The 22,065-nt window shown below is 44.5% G+C and overlaps 3 protein-coding genes across 5 annotated transcripts; 2 read left to right on the top strand and 1 right to left on the bottom strand.

Moving 5' to 3' along the window:
- Positions 1 to 92: 92 nt before the first annotated feature.
- LOC135340848 (phospholipase A2 group XV-like) lies at positions 93 to 2,405 on the top strand. Its single transcript, XM_064537258.1, has 5 exons — positions 93 to 354; positions 410 to 563; positions 899 to 1,122; positions 1,274 to 1,741; positions 1,971 to 2,405. Exons 1-5 carry the CDS (start codon positions 264 to 266, stop codon positions 2,261 to 2,263), a joined length of 1,230 nt encoding a protein of 409 aa, XP_064393328.1. The 5' UTR covers positions 93 to 263; the 3' UTR covers positions 2,264 to 2,405.
- On the bottom strand, positions 2,367 to 6,840 carry LOC135340851 (heat shock factor 2-binding protein-like). 2 transcript variants are annotated; one of them, XM_064537262.1, is made up of 13 exons: positions 6,710 to 6,840; positions 6,562 to 6,631; positions 6,404 to 6,512; positions 5,765 to 5,899; positions 5,166 to 5,311; positions 4,576 to 4,707; positions 4,244 to 4,376; positions 3,707 to 3,818; positions 3,342 to 3,386; positions 3,218 to 3,291; positions 3,126 to 3,162; positions 2,874 to 2,985; positions 2,367 to 2,562 (listed from the first exon to the last, which is right to left on the bottom strand). In XM_064537262.1, exons 2-13 carry the CDS (start codon positions 6,604 to 6,606, stop codon positions 2,500 to 2,502), a joined length of 1,143 nt encoding a protein of 380 aa, XP_064393332.1. In that variant the 5' UTR covers positions 6,607 to 6,631; positions 6,710 to 6,840; the 3' UTR covers positions 2,367 to 2,499. The 2 variants fall into 2 exon arrangements, with proteins under 2 accessions (XP_064393332.1, XP_064393333.1); XM_064537263.1 differs by having other exon boundaries at positions 5,166 to 5,287.
- On the top strand, positions 6,819 to 21,934 carry LOC135340821 (protein virilizer homolog). 2 transcript variants are annotated; one of them, XM_064537219.1, is made up of 38 exons: positions 6,819 to 6,961; positions 7,046 to 7,158; positions 7,368 to 7,454; positions 7,504 to 7,549; positions 7,599 to 7,720; positions 7,788 to 7,962; positions 8,010 to 8,081; positions 8,167 to 8,259; positions 8,488 to 8,639; positions 8,990 to 9,038; positions 9,094 to 9,204; positions 9,620 to 9,904; positions 10,133 to 10,221; positions 10,337 to 10,658; positions 10,919 to 11,236; positions 11,994 to 12,068; positions 12,638 to 12,755; positions 14,138 to 14,296; positions 14,420 to 14,488; positions 14,654 to 14,872; positions 15,070 to 15,257; positions 15,581 to 15,724; positions 16,523 to 16,601; positions 16,812 to 16,879; positions 16,939 to 17,007; positions 17,271 to 17,584; positions 18,236 to 18,410; positions 18,602 to 18,688; positions 18,884 to 19,050; positions 19,139 to 19,201; positions 19,367 to 19,592; positions 19,811 to 20,010; positions 20,219 to 20,279; positions 20,431 to 20,593; positions 20,680 to 20,780; positions 20,884 to 21,017; positions 21,245 to 21,408; positions 21,686 to 21,934. In XM_064537219.1, the coding sequence occupies exons 1-38, from the start codon at positions 6,902 to 6,904 to the stop codon at positions 21,799 to 21,801; spliced, it is 5,253 nt and encodes a 1,750-aa protein (XP_064393289.1). In that variant the 5' UTR covers positions 6,819 to 6,901; the 3' UTR covers positions 21,802 to 21,934. The 2 variants fall into 2 exon arrangements, with proteins under 2 accessions (XP_064393289.1, XP_064393290.1); XM_064537220.1 differs by lacking the exon at positions 14,654 to 14,872.
- The last annotated feature ends 131 nt before the right edge of the window (positions 21,935 to 22,065 follow it).

Here is a 22,065-nt window from a genome sequence, read left to right as displayed (position 1 = left end):
TCTAATCCGCGGCCCAACCCCGAGTCAGTCAACATCTGTCCACTAAACGTTCCAGTAAAGATCGTTAATGGAACTATTGCTTTTTGATGGAACTCGGCTGATTTTGGATGTGGGTTTTTTTCACAATGCAAAGGATCAGGAGGTCAAGTAACAATACAAGACAATAAAGGAACTACATAGTATAAGAACTGTATAAGAAGCTAGCTACCTGTACGTGACCAGCTGGATCCTGGTGTATCAAGCACAGACGCTCAAGTCTCAATATGGAGCAAAAAATAACTTTTCTAACCAGTCTATTTATAGCCCTACTCATATCTTCCATGGAGTGTGCCCCAGCTTCTCCCATTGTTATAGGTATGATCTAAACATGCACATACATGCCCTATCATGTTTTGTATTCCCTCTGTAGTTCCTGGTCTCCTTGGAAACCAGATAGAAGGCAGATTAAACAAGACATCTGTGCCGAATTTTTTCTGTCGTAAGGTGTCTGATTGGTCCATACTATGGCTGAGTGTTGAGTTACTCCTCCCTGAGAAGATTGACTGTCTCAGCGATAACCTCAAGTACGTGTGTGGGTGTGTTTGTGTTTGGGTTATCTGGTATTAAACATCTTCTGTTTAATATAAACGGCTGCTGCTATTGCTATTCTTCTGCTATCCTGTATCGAGGTTTAAGCTCTGAGGAGTTTTGAGCTCTCTTAGCTTACTGTTATTAAATCGTTATGGCTGATCTAGCTACACGTACGTACACGTATAGAAACGTGTTTATTGCTAAATCACACTTCATTATCGTTAGTCTGTTAGGGACTTACGAATAACACAATGAATGTGCTGATATTCTACAACAAAACTGAGAACATAATAGTAGTCACTATAATTATACATGTATTATTTTGTAGGCTTAAGTTCGACCCCAAGACTGGCAAGTACTCTGACAACGATGGTGTGGAGACCCGGATACCTGGTTTTGGAATGACAAGCAGTATTGAATATCTCGATCCAAGCACAAAGTTCTACGATGCGACTCTGTACTTCCACGCAATGGTTGATTACTTTGTGGGCAAAGGGTACACACGTGGCAAGGACATTGTGGGAGCACCATATGACTGGAGAGTGTCACCTAGTAAGTATATGATGGTGCTTTAGAATCATCAGTTCCTAGTAGGCATTGTAGGAAGTATCGAATTACATGCAAAGAATGCTTTTGTGGCTTCTCATGTGAAGTGCCCTATTGAAGTGAAAATTCTAATCACTAAAATTATTTTTCCTTGCAGTTCAACATTTGGACAGCGGCTACTATTCCAATCTAAAGACCCTCATTGAGAAAACATACACTATTAACGGGAACCAGAAAATTGTCCTTGTCGTACACAGTATGGGCGCAATCACGAGCCTCTACTTTCTCAACAAAGTTGTGGACCAGAGCTGGAAAGACATGTACATTCGTAGCTACATCTCAATAGCTGGAGCTTGGCAAGGAGTGGCTAAATCTGTGAAGGCATTCGCTTCTGGAGACAACGAAAATATTATTATTGATAAAGATATTTGGGACCGAGCCGGCCAACGAACGAGCCCGAGTACAGCGTGGTTGTTGCCCAACCCCTCTGATGTATGGCCCAAAGATGATGTTCTGGTGGTGACGGATGAGAAGAATTATTCGGCCTGGGATTACAAAGAGTTGTTTACAGATATGGGCTATCCTCGTGGCTATGAGATGTATCTGGAGGTCATGAACTTGACAGGTATAATTAGACTGTGTATATTGTTGTCCTATCTTGCTGTAATTCTATAGTCTAGTGTACATGTATAGTATGCCACACAATGGAAGGCTTTGATGTACCGTGTATAACACTCACTTAGAGCATTCAGCCACTCACAATTGAAGAATTGACCCACTTTGCCTCATCAAAATTGTACGCATGCATTTATACATCCCCTCCCCCGTACACACACACACACCCACCCACACAGCTGGCCTAACACCTCCCAACGTCACCCTTCACTGCATATACGGGGGCCAAGTGAACACACCCCTCACATTCATATATGGGCCAGGCCAGTTCCCTGACACTGACCCCAGGGTGGTATATGGGGATGGAGATGGCACTGTCAACATCAACTCACTCAAAAGCTGTGAGCAATGGAAGACCAAGCAAACGTACCCTGTCTACTCTCGACAGGTCTTAAATGTTGAGCATGTCTCTATGGCCAAGAACCAAGAAGTGATCAACATGGTAGATGAGGTTGTGTACGGCACTCAGTGAGTGTCTCATGCATCTGTGTGTGCATGTGTGAATGGACCAATGGACTTTATCAAACTGTTTTTTTTTCTTTTCAGAAATAATTATTTCTACACTTATTACAACATACAGAATGATATAATAATCAGAATTGTATTGCAAGGTACATGTATAATCATAAGACATAAGTGTAGAGCTGATTATGAGGGATCAAAATGACAGTTTGATTGGAATGCAGTCAGTCTATGGTTGGTTGGTAGCTAGTGGGGCGTGTTCTGGAGAGATGAGAGGTCGGACATGAGCTCCAGTGCTGCTTCTTGAACCTGCATGGAGTACATTGGTGTGATAACTTAAATATCACATGAAGGCATTTGCAAATAGTTATAGTACTCTCAGCGGTGGTATATATGTAGATACATGTGCGTGCATTGACAGATGTTGGGTGTTCACATTTCAATGAACTTGGGGAGAGGAAACCTAAATACATAGTCCAGGATATTCCCACACTGTTAATGGCGGTTGGTACTAACCACCATTAGACACATTAATAATCACCTACATGTAGACTAAATTCTGGGTACATCACTGCTCAGTAGTTACCCCACAGTGCATAGTGCATAGTGCATGTACACACCTCTGTGTTGATGTCTGAGGAAAGCTTCTGGAGTAGCTGCATTGGAACAGCTTCCAGGGCCTGGTGCACGACCTCTGAACTCTGGGGCTCAAGGATGAGCGACTGTAAGAGTCTGCAGTTGTGTACCATCATTGTACCACATAGTCTAACAATAATTATGCACACTCAAGCTATATACACTTTGTCTAGCTGTACACTGCCAGAATCACCATGCATCACGACACCACGCATGGAGGTACCTACATTACTTACTTCAAACAGTGTAGCTTGTTGGTTGAATCCATTCCACCTGCATGAGGTAAGGTTATACAAATAAAAGACAATGGTGAGAGGGTATTGGGTACCTTGTAGCATCCAGGCTAGAACCTTCATCAGCTCATCTTTGGAGGTGAGGTATTGGAGGCCCTTCTGGTTGATACTGCACATGGGTGTGTGTGCTTAATGTGTGTCTTGCTAATAACTGAGTACCTGATATTGTACAGAGCCATTAGAATCAGCCCCTTCATTTTAGAGCTGTGTGTGTGTGTGTGTGTGTGTGTGTGTGTGTGTGTGTGTGTGTGTGTAAATGTTGAATTTTGACATTTGCATTACTGTATTACAAATTTTGCTGGTGAAAAACTTTTGCGAGTGAGTCAAATCAGCAGAAAAATTGAGCTTTTGCGATCTAACTATTGCGTTCTAACAAGGATCGTGCGTATTTACTAGTTTTTGCGATTTTATTGCAAATTGATCAACCCTCGTAAAGTTTGCATATGTTTGATACTCGCAAAACATTCTAGTAACACAGTACAGAAGGATGAACTAAAGCTCTACTACTGTATTAGCTCACTGACCATGGTTGAGTATTGGGTGCAGTGGAGAGGACAGAGCAGAGCATGTCTATGAGAACACGTCCATTCCCACTCTCTGAGAGGTAGTCACGACCGTACGCAGAGGCAGCTATATCTGCATAGGGTGAGGGAGTTACTTACAATGTGAAACTGTAACAGAATAACACAAGCAGCTAGATACATTTTCTGTAAATTACAAGTTTAACTACCGTATAGCGGGTAATTTTTGTGGGGTAAAATTTCGTTATATTCGTGGGCAAGCTGACCTCCACGAAATTTTAGCGTAAGCGTGGCTTTCTGGAACGTAGGAATGCAGTGCAGGCAATGACATTTTTACTCGCGAAAACCACCGTTTTTCGAGTTGAACGAATTTTTTACCCCACAAAAATTCCCCGCTATACGGTTATAATCTCAGAGAGCGCCAAACACCAACTTTAGGTGGTTTCAGAGGGGTTTGGGGAACTTGGGGCTTAAACCATGCAATTAATGGACGTTGTGAGCTAGCTCTATATGATGCAATAACTTATTAGTGATACTCACTGGTGACAATGCCACATAGTGCGAGGATGAACTGAGCCTCGTCACTCTCCTCACTGGGGAGGTCCTCAGTGTAGGCAGCTAGGAAGCTCTGGAGAGTGCTGGACACCAGCTCCAGAAACTCACTCACTTTAGACTGCAATGGATGGAGAAAATTTGTCAACAGCAATTAGATAATGGGTTTTCAACGCTTGTACAATGTGCCGATGGCTTTCTATGAAAATAGCAGTAACACAAATACAACTTTGTAAATCAATACTTAAAAGTATAATCTATTGGCAAATTCCAAGGCATAGATCTATATAACGCAGAAGACATCTCCCCCCAGAACGTACCCCACTGAGAATGGAGTGTATACAGTCCTCGTGTCGAGACACCCTCCAGAGGAGAGTGCAGCAAGCAGAGCCGAGGGAGGAGCAATAGTCAGCCTGTTGAGAGAGCTGCTGAGACAACTCCATAGCCTCACACTGGAAGAGGGGGAGAGATGAACACACAGTAAAGGTCAATGATAATAATGCAGGAGGTGTAGGGAGGGAATTAACATATAACTTTATTGGAAAGTCTCTTTTTACTGGGTGTGGTCAGTTATTAGCAAGTACTACACGAGGCTCATGGACTAGGCGTGTTATAAATTGCCGAAAGAGATGATGTCTCGAGGAAACACAGCTTTGGGAGTTACCCGGCAAAAATGTGCTTAATTGTAAGTACTGATAATTAATTTTTTATACACCATGCAAAATGTACATGTCTGTGAAAGTATAAATTAATTACGTATCTCTCTATCACACGCACGTGTACACATTTTTCCATCACCTGTAGTCTAAAGTGAGTAAAACAGTCTACAGAGCTTCCAATGTACAAACTAGACAGTAACAGTGGAACAGGACCTCACGGATGCTGACTATATACAACCCCTCTGTCTCACTTTGGCAGCAAATTTGTCTTTCTTCTCCTGCTCATAGTCGGTGAGCACGGCCTCTGTTCGTCTCTCCAGCTGCTCACAGTGAGTAACCAGTCCCTCCCTCTCCTCCAGGACACTGCACAACTCTGGACCAGTCAACAACAAACACACTACATGCATGTGTGTATGGCAACAGTATGTTCACTCTTAGGAATTAGCTACCGTATAGCGGGTAAGTTTCGTGGGGTAAAAAATTCGTTCAACTCGAGAAATGGTAGTTTTCGTGAGTAAAAATTTCGTTTAGTCTCGTGACTGCACGGCATTCCTACGTTCAGATAAGCCACGCCTACGATAAAATTTCGTGGAGGTCAGCCTGCCCACGAAAATAACGAATATTTTACCCCACGAAAACTACCCGCTATACGGTACAGCATTTCACTCTTTAGAAATAATTATGCTTCATAGGTCCCAGTTATCATATAAATTCCAGTTATCAAAATAAGAATTATTTCTGAAAGTCAGTTCTACCACAGAACAATTTATATCTTACATTTGTATACAGGTATTTTTCCGATACTTCAAGTGGCCCACCTCCCCGTCTATTGGTATCCATGGTAACTCACCCTGCTCAACGTGTGAGAGCTGACTGAAGGTGGAGAGGTAGTCAGGATTGAGCACTTTGGGTAGGAACTCTTTGAGCATCATCGTCTCCGTGGCCAACGAGTCAAGCTCCGCCTTACTGACCACTACAGTGCTACCTGGGTGATGTCACAAAATAAAAATGCATACCGTAAGACCTCGATTTAAAGTGACATTTTTTAATAATTACGAAGCCAGAGGTCGCTTCTTTTGGAGGTTGAAAAATTATATTGAAGTCCTGGTGTCGCATATTTAGAGGGTCGCATCTAATTGGAGGTAACTTTACAGAGTCCACTTGCCTCGATTTCAGGCCGCTTAGAAACACTGATTTTCCAGTGGGCTACAATCGAGGCTAGGGAGTGGCTACATTGACCTCTATTTAGAACGCGACATTAAAAAATAATTGTCAACGCAGCTGTTGCTACTTTTAGAGGTCAGAAAATTGCTGAAGCTCCTGGGTGTCGCATATTTGGAGGGTCGCCTTAAATCGAGGTCTTACGGTACCATGAAATTTTTATTTGCAAACTGTAATTATTTTTAGTGTAGCCCCAGAGGAGGTACTGCAATAAAACAAGTGATGACGTTATGTGAAATTGATACTGTGTAGACACACTAACTGGTACCTATTTGGACAGTTGGCTGATCCGGAGTGATGGACATATCTTGTTGCAGCTGTCTCCATTCCGTTCCAAGCTCACACAGATTCTGTTTCACTTGACCAACGAGAGCAACCTACAGAAGAGGACATGTCAGTCAGTGAACCATCACCATAGCAACTCACTAACTGCTGGAATTCAACTGCATTGGTGTCCACACAAGCAGCCATCTTCACTCAGTATAAAGCCGTCCACCTGCTTAGTCTCGAATACCCGCCTCAACCTAAAAGCTTGACAAGCTTTTAGGTTGAGGCGGGTATTCGAGACTACCACCTGCTTTTGTATGGTTGACTGCAGCTCTAGACTCGCTGGCCAGTCACTAAGAGAGTATGCTACATGGATAGCCAGGTACGCCCCTTTTCCGGATTTGCTCTGAAGTAACGCAAACAAACACATGTTCTACACCTAGCCGGCCTCTCTCTCTCTTTGCACATTCTGGATAGTATTTAGCCACTTTGAAGGAGAATGGGCAGTTCAGAGAAGGAGCTGCTGTTCTATGAGACGTTTGATCACAGTGCTTCAGAGGCAAGTTGTTAGCTATAGTTTGATACCCATTTCACTATCACTACCTTAACACACTGGCTGTACACTCCACCCTTACACACACAGGGTGAGCTGCATGTGGACCTGGTGCGGTTCTCTACCCCAGCAATGGTACGAGAAGTGAGGGTGGTTCCCCCGGGCCAGAGGGTACACTCCGCCGAAGAGATCAACAAGATCGGGTGAGTCCATCGGGCCGTATACATGCACATCATTTATATTGTACACACACACCCACACTCACCCACCCCCCCCACACACACACACACACACACACACCCACCCCCCCACACACACACACACCCACACTCACCCACCCCCCCCACACACACACACACACCCACACTCACCCACCCACCCCCCTCCACCCCCTCCACACACACTCACACAGGGAGACCACTCCATCCACGTTCACACTCAGTGTCTACGTGAACGACAGCACTAACCCACTTGCACCGACCTTTGACCCTGTTGGAAGGCAAGAGACAACTTAAAAGTACATTAATTTTAATATTGTCTCCCTACAGTGTTGACTACCAGTCTGATGCTGTGGCCCTCTCCATCAAGCCCAAGGTAGCCAATCACTTCCTATTCTGTCATCTCTGTTTCTGTTTCCTTTTAGACCTCCTCTGATATGCTGGTTGTCAGCGGGCTCTACAATACGCTGACCATATGTATCTATGGTAACGTGGCCCCACCCCCTTCGACTACTTCCCCATTTGGCCCCTCCTCTCCCTCCAGAAAGTAAGAAATAAGAATTCCTCTAGTTTTGAACTTTTCGATTCCAATTATAAGTATTTCCTTTCCTCAGTCGTAGGGGAAGTCCCTACTCAGACAGTTACAGTGATGATCGCAGTCGCTCAGCCTCGCCTGGCAGGGGAGAGGTCAAGGAGGGTGGGTTTGACCTTTTTGAACCGTTCTCTCCCGTCAATTCTCCGGACCACCTGTTTGATCTTTCAGACGATGATATGGGCGGAGAGAAAAGAGTAAGCACATTCATTTTATATATAAATTATTTGCTTGTTTACTGAAGTCAGCTACTGGTTATGAGGAATTTTCCGATGATGAGATAACGTTCGATGATCACGAGTTTGACAATCAAGAGGTTTGTGTACTAGCTACAGCTATACTGTATTCACCTCCTACTTCCTGCCCCGCCCCCTTCCTGCCACACCCCCTTGTGTGTGTAGGGTGCTGAACCATCGTTCCTGTACAGTGAGGCTGCTTGGCTGACCAGTGGTTCAGGGTTCAACCCCTACCAGTGTAACTTCACTAAACTGGAGGTGAGATATCACCATATCTTAGCCTCCATAACCTCCTAGTCATAATTATTGTGGCCTCCATTAGCCTTGTTCCCCACCTGACTTTTCTAAGTCGAAAAGAAGTTGTTGTTTTTTTCGCACTTTTATACTTTCGTTATTTAAGAAAAATTGGCCTGTGAACAAGACTAGGCTTCCATAATCTCCTAGCCGTTGTGATATAATTTGTCGTGGTGTTCCTACCCCCCACAGTCGTACCCTGTGATGAGTGAGACCCCCCACGAGAGTCTCCTGCTCAAGCTACAGAGGAACGAGGGGGCGGTGGGTAAGAGGGGGACAGTAGACGAGGCATCACGACTCAGGGACATCATCGCTAAGACCAAGGACGTCACTCAACCACAGAAGTAAGTGTAGCCATGCAGTACAGTGGGGGGGGGGGGGAGTTGTACAGTACATTGGCTACACCTCACATGAATTAGGCCCGGTAGCACGTCAAAGGTTATCATTAGTTAGTGGGAGCACCCCAAGTGACCTCTTGAATTTCCAACTCCGTATACAGCATTAATAAACGTAGTACTAGTAACGACACAATAGCTAATCGCAAAGGGTCGACTTTTCTGCTGTTTTGGTTCAATCGCAAAGATTTTTCACCAGCAAAATATCGTAGGTAGATTGAGCATAATTCCATAGAGGCTTATAAACAGTTTATTGATGTCTCGACTCCTACCTTATAAATAGTGTACTGTACATGTAGGTGGGTTGAGATGCTTGAAGAGATACCGACCCACCTCTACCCTGGACTGGTGAGTCTGTCAGTCAGTGTGTTGTACTGTGCTCTAGTACTCTTACTTCTCTTAGGCTCAGCTGCAGAAGAAGTCCACCTCTGATGGTAAGGAGGTGATGCAGAAGCTGGTCACGTGGACACTGCAGTGCCTGTCAATGGACCACATTGGAGAACTCCCTATTATGGTAGGCAACACACTCTGTAATGCTGTGCTGTGTATTATAGAGTTAGTTATTGGTTGGCAGTTCAGTACATATAAGACCTGTAGCCTTTGCTCTCCAACACAGTTGTGGTACATGTACATGTAGCAGAATTTTGTTCTACACATACATGTAGCGATATATAGAGGTGAAGTTACAAAAATACCATGGCAAATCCATGTATTTTATGCCTAAAACAGACCTTTGATTTTAATACATACTCTGAAAGGCCTATCGCTAAGCTTTCAGAAAATCATAAAATTTATGGGATTGGATCAACGGAACTAAAGTTCTGGCCTTCAAAGATACATATTTAACGCTGGATCAAAGTACTACAACCATATATATACCATCAACCCACAGTTTCACTCTAACAGACCCTCCCCTCCCACATACACAGTTGAATATCCGCTCCCTGAAGGCTGGACTACGAATGGTGACTAGCGTGGCGTCCCTCGGTCGCAAGTGTGCCCACGCCTTCATCAAACACGGTGTGATAGACAGACTCTCCTACCTACTACTAGCTGACAGTATGGCCTCGTCCCTCAAGCTAATGGCCCTGAGGGCACTGGACAATCTGATTGACTACCCCCAGGGCATGGAGCAGCTACTAGGGTGGAGCAGCTCAGAGTTTGAAGGGGACACCACTTATCAGTTACTACTCCAATTAGCCCTCACTAAACCAGTGAGTTCATGTATCTTACCCAAGCTACGGGAACAAAAGGTTGTTTATGTGTAGCTGTATGCACCCTCTGTTCTAAGCAGACAGTACGAGTTCCTGCCTACAAGATTCCGCTTCCTTAGCTCTACATACTCTGCCTTTCAAGTACAACCACTGCAGTTGTAGCTAGTCATGTATGATGTACGAACAGTTTTACCTGCAAGTATTGCATATCAATTTCCTCTCTGCTAGAGTGTGCGTGTGATGAAGGCTCTGGGTGCTCTCCTCTCAAAGGCTCACATCTACGAGTTACTAGGCAACCTACAACAACTGACGGCAGGGTATGTTCCAAGATTTTCTCTATCTTAATTACCTGACATTACACTATTCTACAGTGAAGACCTTTTCCCATACATGTACATTTGTAGCTCTGTCACTATTATTCTCTCTGTGCAGTGTAGTGTCAGTGACTCCTGTGAAGACTGCTCCCTCTAACCCTGATGATGATTTCTGGAATGTTAGAGATGAAGAGGGCGTGGCATTGAGTGTGATCAAAGAAGAGGCGGATAATGGTGTCGGGTCAATGGAGGTTGATAAAACTGTCGAGTCAGCAGAGGTAGAACAGATGGATGCGGAGGAGTCATGTGACATTGTAACCGGCCAATCGGATGTGAATATGGAGGAGGGTGGTGGTCAGCTGGAGGAGGACACTGTGCTGAAGATTGTCCAGTGTTTGGAGGAGCTCAGAAAATGCATTGAAACTTCACAACACACTATAGTGAGTGGGAGGGTGGTACATGTCGTCTGTGCTGTAACAGACAACAAGGACGAGGAAGGGGAAAGGTACTCTATTCATTCTTAAACAAGGACAGTCTGTGTCAAATGAATTTCTGGCTGTAAAATGTGAACATACCCCCATGCAATGGACGTACGTTTGTTTATGTGTAAACAATGTTTGCTTACAATGCTGCAGCAGTAGACTTTACTATGTTATTTCACACTCCCTCTCCCAATTATGTGGTAATAACCCTCTCCCAGGTGCAGCCCTCCACCAAATCCTTCCCCACACAAACCCGCTGCTTCCCTGAGTCAGACTCTGAGTATTACTCCTCTCTGGTCCGCATGTTCCAAGCACGTCGTCTCCTCGAGTGTCTACTCATCCTACTGACTGCTCCCTCTGCAGCTGTAGAGCTAAGAGTCTTCTCAGCCGTTAGAGAGCTGCTTCTTTACTTCATGAGCAGTTTGAATGGTCTCTTGTTCCTGTCTGGGTCTCCGGGGGTGATGAATATTCTCACACGAGCTCTCATACAAACTGTGGATACGGAGATGCCGTTATCAGCCATGCAACCTCTCCCAGTGAGTGTGCTTGTGATTGCATGGTGGAGGGGTGGTAGAGAGGCTAATTATGCCTCGGTGCGCATGCGCAAGCAAGGTATACGGTAGTGTGTGTGTGTGTGTGTGTGTGTGTGTGTGTGTCTGTGTGTGTGTGTGTGTGTGTGTGTCTGTGTGTGTGTAGACTGCTACACCTGCTCAAGGATCAATGAAGTGCAAGTAAGAGTTTCTATAGGCTTCTAGTCATGTTTTTTTTGGATTTGATTCGTGGATTTGCAAAATGATGCTTCGTTCTCGTGTTATGCCTAGTTTTGCTTACTTGGAATGCCAAATTTGTTTACCGAGTGTTGCTACTCTACTTAGTAGTTAGCTCTGCACTAGAACGCTAGCTAGGTAGCTGTAAGAGTGAGAATAGAGCTGCAAGGCTCTGCTGATGGCAGCCATTAATTTTAGACTTGAACTTTTGGCATCAATCGTTTTTAACAACAATCATGGTCGATCATTACCCACTCTTTGAGTTTTGATTTAATCATGACTGTGTGCAAACAAGCTATATTAGTAGCTTTATGTTATTTAGCTTTGGCATCTCCACCGAGGCTTTCATTTACCCAGGGCTTCAACCATGCCTTGTGAATGCATGGTGGAGGGGTGGTAGAAAGGTTAATTTACCCAGGGCTTCAGCATGTAACCAATGTTTCAGGGGTTTCTAATACACAACAACTGCACAGTCAGTGATAACCACAACAGGCTCACGAATATGATACTCTTCCCTGTCATACAGGAGTATCTCACAGCTGATGGCTCTGACTCCTGTACTGCCCAGAACCTGGGTCTGCTGCTCACCTTCCATATACAGGTAGGCATTGGGTATATGTCCCCAATGTTACAGTAGATTACATGGCCCTGTATGAGACTGACGAAGAGCCATGCTGTACATAATTATACATGTACATGTAGGGCATTGTTGAGCAGTTTAAAAGAAGTGCAGTGTTTGTTTTAGCATGTACATCATTATTATCTCGAGTTATGCCTAGTTTTGCTTACTTGGAATGAGTGAGAAGAGAACTGCAAGGCTCTACTGATGGCAGCCATTAATTTTAGACTTAAACTTTTGGCATCGATAACAATTATGGTCGATCATTACCCACTATTTGAGTTTCTGTGTTCTGCATGCAGCAAAATTAAAGATGTTCATCATGATAATTATAATCAATGTGTGTATAAAAGCTAGCTATTAGTAGCTTTATGTTATGTAGCTTTGGCACCTCCACCGAGGCATCAGCACCACGGGTGCTTTCATTATGTTTGCTTACAAATACAAACAATCTACTCGACGGGTCTATTCTCGCGAGTAGACTTACAGTACTGTATACACAGTAAATATATCGATTGCTTACTGTAGGCTCTATTTTGCATGCACTGCAGATTCTGCAGAGTATGGATGTGCTCAAGAAGTCTCCTAAACTCAACATGGCGGACCTCGAGTCACCTGACACCATCGGAGCTCTCCACACTCTCTACTCTATGACACTCACTCCCATTGGTCAGTTACATGCAACAAAATGTAGTACATGTAGCATCTTTACACAATGATTTTGCAGCAACAAAACACCAGCATGTACACACACATACGTACATACTATTTTTGCAATGAGTTACATTCGACTGAGTCTTTTCAGGTGCTCGAATTTTATGCTGTCTGTTTTTTCGTAACTCCGGTTACCAGCTGTGATGGAGAGTGTCTTCCTTCATCACTCTCTTTCTCAGCTGGTCCAGTGATTGTTGCTATACAAGTAGTCCCAGACACTAGGAGAGCTTGTGACTGATGACCAGCAGCTGTCTCTTGAGTTGCAATGCTCATCATGAAGTGTGTTAGAAAATCTTTGCTCATTCTTGAAGTTAGCAATTGATATAATTTAGTATAACCTTTGTCAGGAGTAGTAATTGGTTATAATGATATTCATTAACCTACTAGTGAACTGACCAATGAAGTGGCTGTGTAGTTACTAGGATACCGGTATGATGATATACATGTAGAAGCTCAGACCACGAATATTTTACCCACGAATGAAGCGACCTTGACTACCCTTACCTGCAGTGCAAGCAGCAACCACGAAAATATTATCCATGAAGTGACTAAATATTGCTCAACCACGAATGTGTTGCCCCCCCCCCCCCGAAAATTAAACGCTATATAGTATGCAGTTACATTGTACATGTAGAATATCGCTAGGCCTCAACAAGGAGGACTGACTGCTTGCGCATGTGCAAATTTTTTTTATTAGTACAGTAGAACCTCACTAATCCGAACCTCTTTAGTCTGAAACCTCGCAAATCCGGACAAATGGCAAACTGAAAAAGAGGAGGGGCTGTCAGTAGAATAGAGTACTGCGCATGCGCAATTTAACTTGCCTTGCTAAATCAGCAATAATTTTATTAATAAGACAATGGCCACTGCAAAGTAAACAAAGAGAGAGCTCACAAGACTCACTGTATTGGAGAGAAAGTTGAGATAAAAGCTAGCAGCTTCCCTTCTGGCCACAGATAATTATCATAATACATGTACAAAAGTGTGTTCGTTAATGATATTCATAATCAATAATTAATGACATCTGTTAATCGGGAAATGTTATGTATTCGGATGGGGTCTGGTCCGGCTCTATTCGGATTAGCGAAGTTCTACTGTAGTTAGTATCAGGAGAATACTCGTGTAATTAGTATCGTGTGTTCTATAGAGGCCATGAATATCATTATTCAGTCATTTTGCTTTACTGGCTACATAATTATTGTCAAAACTCTGCATCCAAGACTGCAATGAGCCCCATTCCTAGTTTCACTATATTATTAATCCTTGCTCTGGACAACTAGCTTAGGCAAACTAACTGCTATGCCTTAAATTTATCATCTGTATTATTGTCTCTACAGGTAAACATGCTGTTGCTGGTGTGCTTGCCCTGGGGGACAGTGTGACGGCCCTCCTCCCTTTCGTGGAGCCATGGTCTCAGCGGGAACACGATCACAAGCTCAAGAGGTCGAGTGTGTCCAGTCGCTATGCAGCAGTGCTCATCCTGCAGCTGTTACAGAGTAAGTGGACTGCGCTATCTAGTGCTGCTTTCCCCAGTAGGACTTAGTTTATATTTTTCAGCTACATTGAGCATATTAAATTGAATGTTCCATGTTTATCATGTTAGTTTGTTGCCCATGCAGGTCAAGTGAGAGGTGATTTCTTGATCAGCTATGGTAGTAGACTGTTAACGGTGGCTGACTTTTTTAAAGGTGTGTAATTATAACATGCCAAATCACAATAGAATATCACATTAACAGTATTGTGATTGGCTTCTACTGTGATTCTTGTGTAAACAGTTACAGTTACTGTGATTCTATTTTTGATGTGGCATGTGTAGATGCTGGTGTACTTTGTAATGACCCCCTCCCCTCCAGACAACTCTAGTCCGACAATGTCTGATCTCTACAACTGGCTCCACCCTCTCAAGGATCTCTCAGCCCACGACTACAAGAAGTCCCTGCCCTCCCTCGTCAATCTTATTAAAGAATCGACCCCTTTCATTAGCTCCACCAAGCCGGGGAAGGGGAATTCCCCTATCATAACCTGCCTCAGGCTGATGCTGTGTTACATAACACCACCACCGCAAGAGAAAGGTGATACATCAAACTGACTTGCACGTAGTAAAGTACGATAGTCCCTACAAAAAGTCCGTATCAACCGTTGTTGTATAGTCTGTTCAAAATACACATGATTACCCATGTAACAATTATCTACTTCCTGCTGTTAGCATTATGATGATGATGTTGGTTCATTTCATTGTCTTGACTCCATTAATACCCCCCCCTCATAGGAGAGGATCAACGAGACCTGAAGTGGGTGGAGGCTGTGATTGTCCTGTTCTCCTCTGGAGTGCTGGACACACTCGTGACTCTGTTGGACAAGTTCTCTGAGACGTTCCTCCCCTTGTGGGGTCAACAGGTCTCCCTCTCTGTGACCAACGCTGGCATCCTCTGCACCCTCGTCAGTCTCACTCTCAAGGTAGACACTCACCACTCGAGATTTTTAACCACTAACTATACTAATTTAATTAGTATGTGTGACTAAAGCACTTACCCAGGAATGTGTTCAGCGACATGGGTGACACGGCTCTTTTGAAATAGTACATGTAACCTAGGTAACTATATAATTATGCAGTTGCAATATAAAGGCGCATATTGTGCACGGAGCTTGCGTAAAAATATTAATAATAAATAGATCCAAAATTTTATTACAATAGATGTCTGTCGTGCAGTGTCTGCCAAATAATTATTGTTGATAATGAGAAAGGTGAGAGCCTCAATCCACCCCCCCCCCTCATTCAGGTGGTGAAGGTTGTGCTGGTGCAGCTGTTATCAGATGGTGACTACCAGTACCAGGACATGAGGGTGGTGACAGCACTCCTACGTGTACACATGGTCCTCTGCTCTGCCCCACAGTCCTCAGTCGTATCACACGCCACACCAGAGGTGAGGGGGCGGGAGGGGGCCTATCTGTTGTGACGTACATGTACTGAAACATAACATTCCTGCACCACCTGTAGTAGCAAATTGATGATTTTACGTGGCCTCACTATTTAGGTAAACCTCGGCTGTAGTAGCAAAAAATGATAGTCTTACGTGGCCTCGCCATTTAGGTGAACCTCGGCTGTAGTAGCAAAAAATGATAGTCTTGCGTGGCCTCGCCATTTAGGTGAACCTCGGCTGTAGTAGCAAAAAATGATAGTCTTACGTGGCCTCGCCATTTAGGTGAACCTCGGCTGTAGTAGCAAAAAATGATAGTCTTACGTGGCCTCGCCATTTAGGTGAACCTCGGCTGTAGTAGCAAAAAATGATAGTCTTACGTGGCCTCGCCATTTAGGTGAACCTCGGCTGTAGTAGCAAAAAATGATAGTCTTACGTGGCCTCGCCATTTAAGTGAACCTCGGCTGTAGTAGCAAAAAATGATAGTTTTAGGTGGCCTCGCTATTTAGGTGAACCTCGGCTGTAGGAAAAAATTGATAGTCTTACGTGGCCTCGCCATTTAGGTGAACCTCGGCTGTAGTAACAAAAATTGATAGTCTTACGTGGTCTTGCCATTTAGGTGAACCTCGGCTGTAGTAGCAAAAAAATTATAGTCTTACGTGGCCTCGCCATTTAAGTGAACCTCGGCTGTAGTAGCAAAAAATGATAGTTTTAGGTGGCCTCGCTATTTAGGTGAACCTCGGCTGTAGTAGCAACATCCACCCCCTTTTATTTGCCTTATCTCTACACCCTACATACTCACAGATCCAGTCTCTGATGGTGGACATTCTGACTCTGTGCACTAAACCAGAGCTGCTCTCCAGAGATCCCTCCACCCCTCCTGGTAGGCAAGGCAACCTAGCTGTGGTGATAGAGAATTCATCCCATGCACACATACACTGAGTTACATGTGACATTCAGTACTAAATTGTAGCCAATATTATCCACTCTATAGGGACCTGGCTGCACGTACATGTATAGGTGCACTGTAGTACTTGCAGGTTTGATTGTGTACATGTGTTTTAGAATGGCTGTGTAATTGGTGTCCTCACAGATGTGAGACAGAGTTGTTGGTGTCTGATGTTGGAGGAGGTGTTCAAGCACACACTCACCTCACCACACGTACGTGTTCATATCACATGACTGTCACATGACTTAACTGTTAATCATTATAATTATAGTGTTTTCTGAGTGGCCTGATTATCCTGTCAGAGCTACTGCCCCTCCCACTTCCTGTACAGGCACCTCAGGTATAGTAACCAATCAGAGGAGGTACAACACGCATGCCTCGATTAGGCAAATTTTGCCTCTGCAAATAACGTTAAGCGTGGGCGTAACCATGCCTCACTTATCCGCCCACACTCAACGTTATTGCAGAGGCAATTAGCCTAATCGAGGCACGCGTGTCGTACCTCCTCTGGTAGCCAATATTCTATAATAATTATGCCACGAAAGTTGAATTTTATGTTTTATTTTGCATTATAATGTAGTAATTATTGTACTCCTTCCACAGGATGTAGATGAATCAGCTATGACCTTTGTACTCTCGGCCCGGCGTGAGTGGGTGGAGCATTTGGAGCCATTTAACTCTGAGATAATGGAGGTGCTGGAGACGCTCCTCCCGAGTGGGACCACACCTCTGCAACAAGCACTCAGGAGATTCTGTGCCCAGCTGGTTGATCTGAGTCTGAACTTTGCACTCTCCGTCACTGGTCATGTGATCCAGAACACTATTGCCGAGATTGAGAAACATCTAGAGCAGCCGGAAGGGTCAGAGGTCAGCATGGAGGAGGAGGAGGCAACAACCGATAACAAGAAAACATCCAGGTACAGATATACACACTCATTGGCCATAATAATTATTATGCCTCGGTGAGCATGCGCAAGCGAGGTATACGGTGGTGTGTTTGTGTGTCTGTGTGTGTGTGTGTAGACTGTTTCAGCTGCTCAAGGATCAATGAAGTGCAAGTAAGAGTTTCTATAGGCTTCTAGTCATGTTTTCTGGCTTGGTATTTGTGGATTTGCAAAATAAAGCTTCGTTCTCGAGTTATGCCTAGTTTGGCTTACTTGGAATGCCATTGCAGCCTTTTCAGAAGAGTCCGTAGCAAAACTTGTTCACCGAGTGTTGCTACTCTACTTAGTAGTTATCTCTGCACTAGAACGCTAGCTATTGGTAGCTGCAAGAGTGAGAAGAGAGCTGCAAGGTTCTGCTGACTTGCAGCCATTAATTTTAGACTTGAACTTTTGGCATCGATCGTTATAACAACAATCATCGTCGATCATTACCCACTCTTTGAGTTTCCCTGTGATTCTAGATTCTGGATTCTGCATGCAGCAAAATTAAAAATGTTCATCATGATAATTATAATCAATGTGTGTATAAAAGCTAGCTATTAGTAGCTTTATGTTGTGTAGCTTTGGCACCTCCACCGAGGCATCAGCACCCGCGGTGCTTTCATTTATAATGTTTTTTTTTAGTTCTGGAGTGCTTCGTACTTTGACCATGTGTGCTGTGCTGTGTCAGCAGCCTGTATTCAAAGTGGGTGTGGTCCAGCTGTTACGAGAGAGTGGGGGTGTGCCTCGGTTCATCCCCCTCCTCCTGTTCATGGTCCAGCGTAAAGAGAGCACCTTGCAAGCCAAGCTCAGTGTCATGGTGAGTACATGCAGACTAATCTACATATGTGATAATTATTATACCTTGAGGCGTAGCCGCACAAGGGATACGGTAAAGCTGACTGTGTTAGCGTTAATTACAAATTTACTACATGTACCCGTTAACTATTATAGTAGCATTAAAGTACATGGTAGCCTATGATTCAAGTGTTGGTGCTTCTTCCACCACAGTCCATTCTGAATGCACTGTGCAATGTCTACCTGTACCTTGTACCTGCTAGCCCTGATGATGGAATGGATGCTCCACCCATCCAAATGGTATGTAACAGAGCACCCCCCTTTATAGAAGTGCTCAGTGGCGAATGAGACAATCACTGTGATTGGTGATTTTTGTGATTTTTGTGTCAATCATGCTGCACGGTATGTGTGAGATTGTGTCTTGAAATTATTATTAGTTTAGCGACCCTCATCCAACCACCGTCACTTCTCATTGATCCACACATGTTCCTCTAGGGTAATCCAGCTGACTGCTTGCCCACTCACGCTCAGTTGGAGTCCATCACCTCTGCTGTGTTTGGTCATGTGACATCACCTGACCAACCGCTGGCTACTGTTCTAGGGGGGTTAAAGGTCATCCTGTGCCTGTGTCAGCACAACATGGGACTGCAACATGTGTACAGGTACTAACAGTGGTATGTGGTGGGGTGTGAGGTGTGTGTGTGTGGGTGTGGGGGGGGGAGGTGTGCTTATCTCTCCCTCTACCTACAGCAACCTGTCTGCTAATATCAGCGGCCTCACTCGACTGCTGGAGAGGATTCAAACCACCATTAGGTAATCGTAAGAAACTGATTCAACTTTATGTTGTAACAATTCACTTTTTGTGTAACTTATGGCCTAGCTGCCTGTTTTCAATCTATCCTTCGATCCACCCTGCAGGGGGTCCTCACTGCCTCCTCACTATATATACTATCTATGATTTCTATATTTACTCTGCAGGGGGTCCTCACCGCCCCCTCCCGACAGTTTGGGCTGTGTGTCCTTGTTCCTGGATCTGCTGAATGCTCTCCTCTCTTGTCAGATCAGTGGACTAGTAGCTAAGTCCTTGTCAGAGGGGGTGAGCCGGGAGGTTGTCACGGTGATGCTCCCCAAGCCACTCCTCAAGACCATACTCATCACGAGCAACGGAGACAACCTCCTCAACCAACTCAAGGAAGAGCTACAGGTGTGTGTGTGTGTGTGGTCTCAACCTCTTTATAGTACATTAATACCAACCACACCGACCAGTGTGGGCTATCCCTCTGCTTAGACCTTATTACTGCACTGTATGAATATTGGATTATAAAATATACCTACATGTATATGAACCTTCACCTTCCCCCCTAACCCTAACCCCACCACCTCACACACGACACACACACACACACACGCGCGCTTCTATAGGAGCACTGTAAAGACGATGAATCGCTACTCAACGAGTTTGTCTCAATCATCAGTGACCTCTCCGAGCAGTTTGACCCTGTGAACCCTAGCCCTGTTGACCTCTCACCCCTAGAGCCGGAGCCTTCCCCTGACATGCAGCTGTTGGAGGCACAGTTTGAGCAGCGCAGTGCAGTAGTCCTGTCAGCTGCCCAGCACACAGCGTACGTGTTTGTCAGCTCAATTATATAATATCCAGCTCACCCCTCAAGTTGTATTTCGAACATTTTTAAAAGCCTGATATATAATTATACATGTAGACCTCATTTCTATGACAACTAAACTCTACTGCCTTACGTACCTAATAATTGATTCTACAATTTTCTACCAAGTTGTAGTACGTACATGTACACCCCCCCTCCCCCATTGCAGTGATCCGGACTACTGGTTGGCTAGTCCCCCACACGATGAGAGTGAACTGGAGCCTGAGGCGGTGAGATATTATCACCTAGGCACTACTCATCTTTGATCACTTGCTATACATGTATACCAAACCTTGAATGTTTATAGCCTTTTTACGACCTTAAGAATGTAGGTAGCTTTTGTACTAACCCCCACCCCACCCCACACACACACACACACAGGTGACGACGGACCTCTCCCAGCTGGCCAGTGAGAGCTGTGCCAACTTTAACCTTGAGGAGGAGCTCAAGAAGCACCTCCTCCCGTCTCCTCCACGAACACCACCCCTCAAGCGCAAGAAGATCACCTTCACTGGACCAGAGGCTCAGAAGAGGCTCAAGGAAGGTCAGATTAGTTTTTTTGTTAAAGATGTAGCTTTGAATGTCCGTCACTATTGTTGACTATAATGTATGTGGTGTTGTGTTTTGTAGCCATGGAGATGCGTATCAAGTCTGGCCGGTCAAACCTGTTCCGTTCCAGGAAGCAGAACACGAGTCGCCCGCCCTCCATGCATGTTGATGACTTCATGCGGGTAAGCCCCTTATCAGCACAGACATGTACAGATTTTACCTGGCATGTGTTATCGAAATTACTGTACATTTTCATAAGTATGCAAACATCCTTCGTGTTTCTAGGCTGATGTGTCTCGTAGTGGGCGTGGCTTTGGGCTGGAGCGAGGGCGTCTGGGTGGTCCCCAGGTGCCCTATATGCCCCCCAGCATGTACATGCCTCACATGGGGGGAGATAGTAGTGGCAGGATTGTCACCAGGTGAGCAAGCAGCAGGTGTTGTGAGGACTTGGTGACATCATACAGTACAGTCATGTCTGAGGGTTATTCGTATTTAGGCTCCCCCCCTAACCCCGCATATACATGCAGTGTATAGCAGTTCTTCTACGGGTCATTTTTTTTTTATACGATATGGTATAGGCCTATAGGGGGTATATACGGTGTATTTCTTTGCTAAAATTGTAATCATTTCTTCTGCTCCCCTATAGTAACAGTCGCTGGGTGAGTCATGTTCCACCTGGGATGAACTATCGTAGAGAGGTGGGGGTGGGGGGTGGAGCCATGAGGACCTCCTGGGGAGACTTCATGACCTCTGCACACATGAAGCAGATGTCCTCACTGAGGTCTGGTTCAGTCTGGTCCAACCTGCAAGGTACGTAAGGTCATGTCAGTACTCTCTGTGTAGCTTAGAGCTTTGCTGTGAATGCTTGTGTCTATTGTGGTCACCCTATATACAAGCATTACCCTCGGTAATACAGCCAGACCAAAGTCTCCATAGCATGTGTTTCAACCTGAGTTAGCAGGCAACCTTTTTATTAAGCAACTTATTGACATGTTTTGCAGCACATAATTATATAGTCAATGTGTGTATACAGTTTGTACCTAGTGGTCAATTTCATAATTTGCTGTATTTAACCCCCCCCCTGCAGCATACAGTCGTACTACTCGTGGTCTCCCTGCTGGGGGGCGCTCAGTGATGTGGCCCCCTTCGTCTGACCCCTGGAAGGGCAGTAGTGCTAGACAGGTGTACAAGAGACCAACGTAGTCATGGAACAAAAATTATCATTGACTATAAAATAGAGATATTATGGAATTTTTTTTGTGGATTAATTATACGTATTGTGGCTGCATGGTTGAATCCTTATCATGCTGATGATAATTATTATGCCTACTGCAAATTAATTAATTTTGATATTATTATGGGTGGAGCACTATATAGCTAGCTAGGTACAGTGCCTGCATGCTGTGCCCCCCCCCCCGTCAAAATTATAATGATTTCCATCCCAGGTATATACTGTACGTATACGTA

The sequence above is a fragment of the Halichondria panicea genome, chromosome 9, assembly GCF_963675165.1.
Source record: "Halichondria panicea chromosome 9, odHalPani1.1, whole genome shotgun sequence".
Lineage (NCBI taxonomy): Eukaryota > Metazoa > Porifera > Demospongiae > Suberitida > Halichondriidae > Halichondria > Halichondria panicea.
Note: the sequence above shows the minus strand (reverse complement) of the source record. Positions and strands in the feature narration are given on the sequence as shown.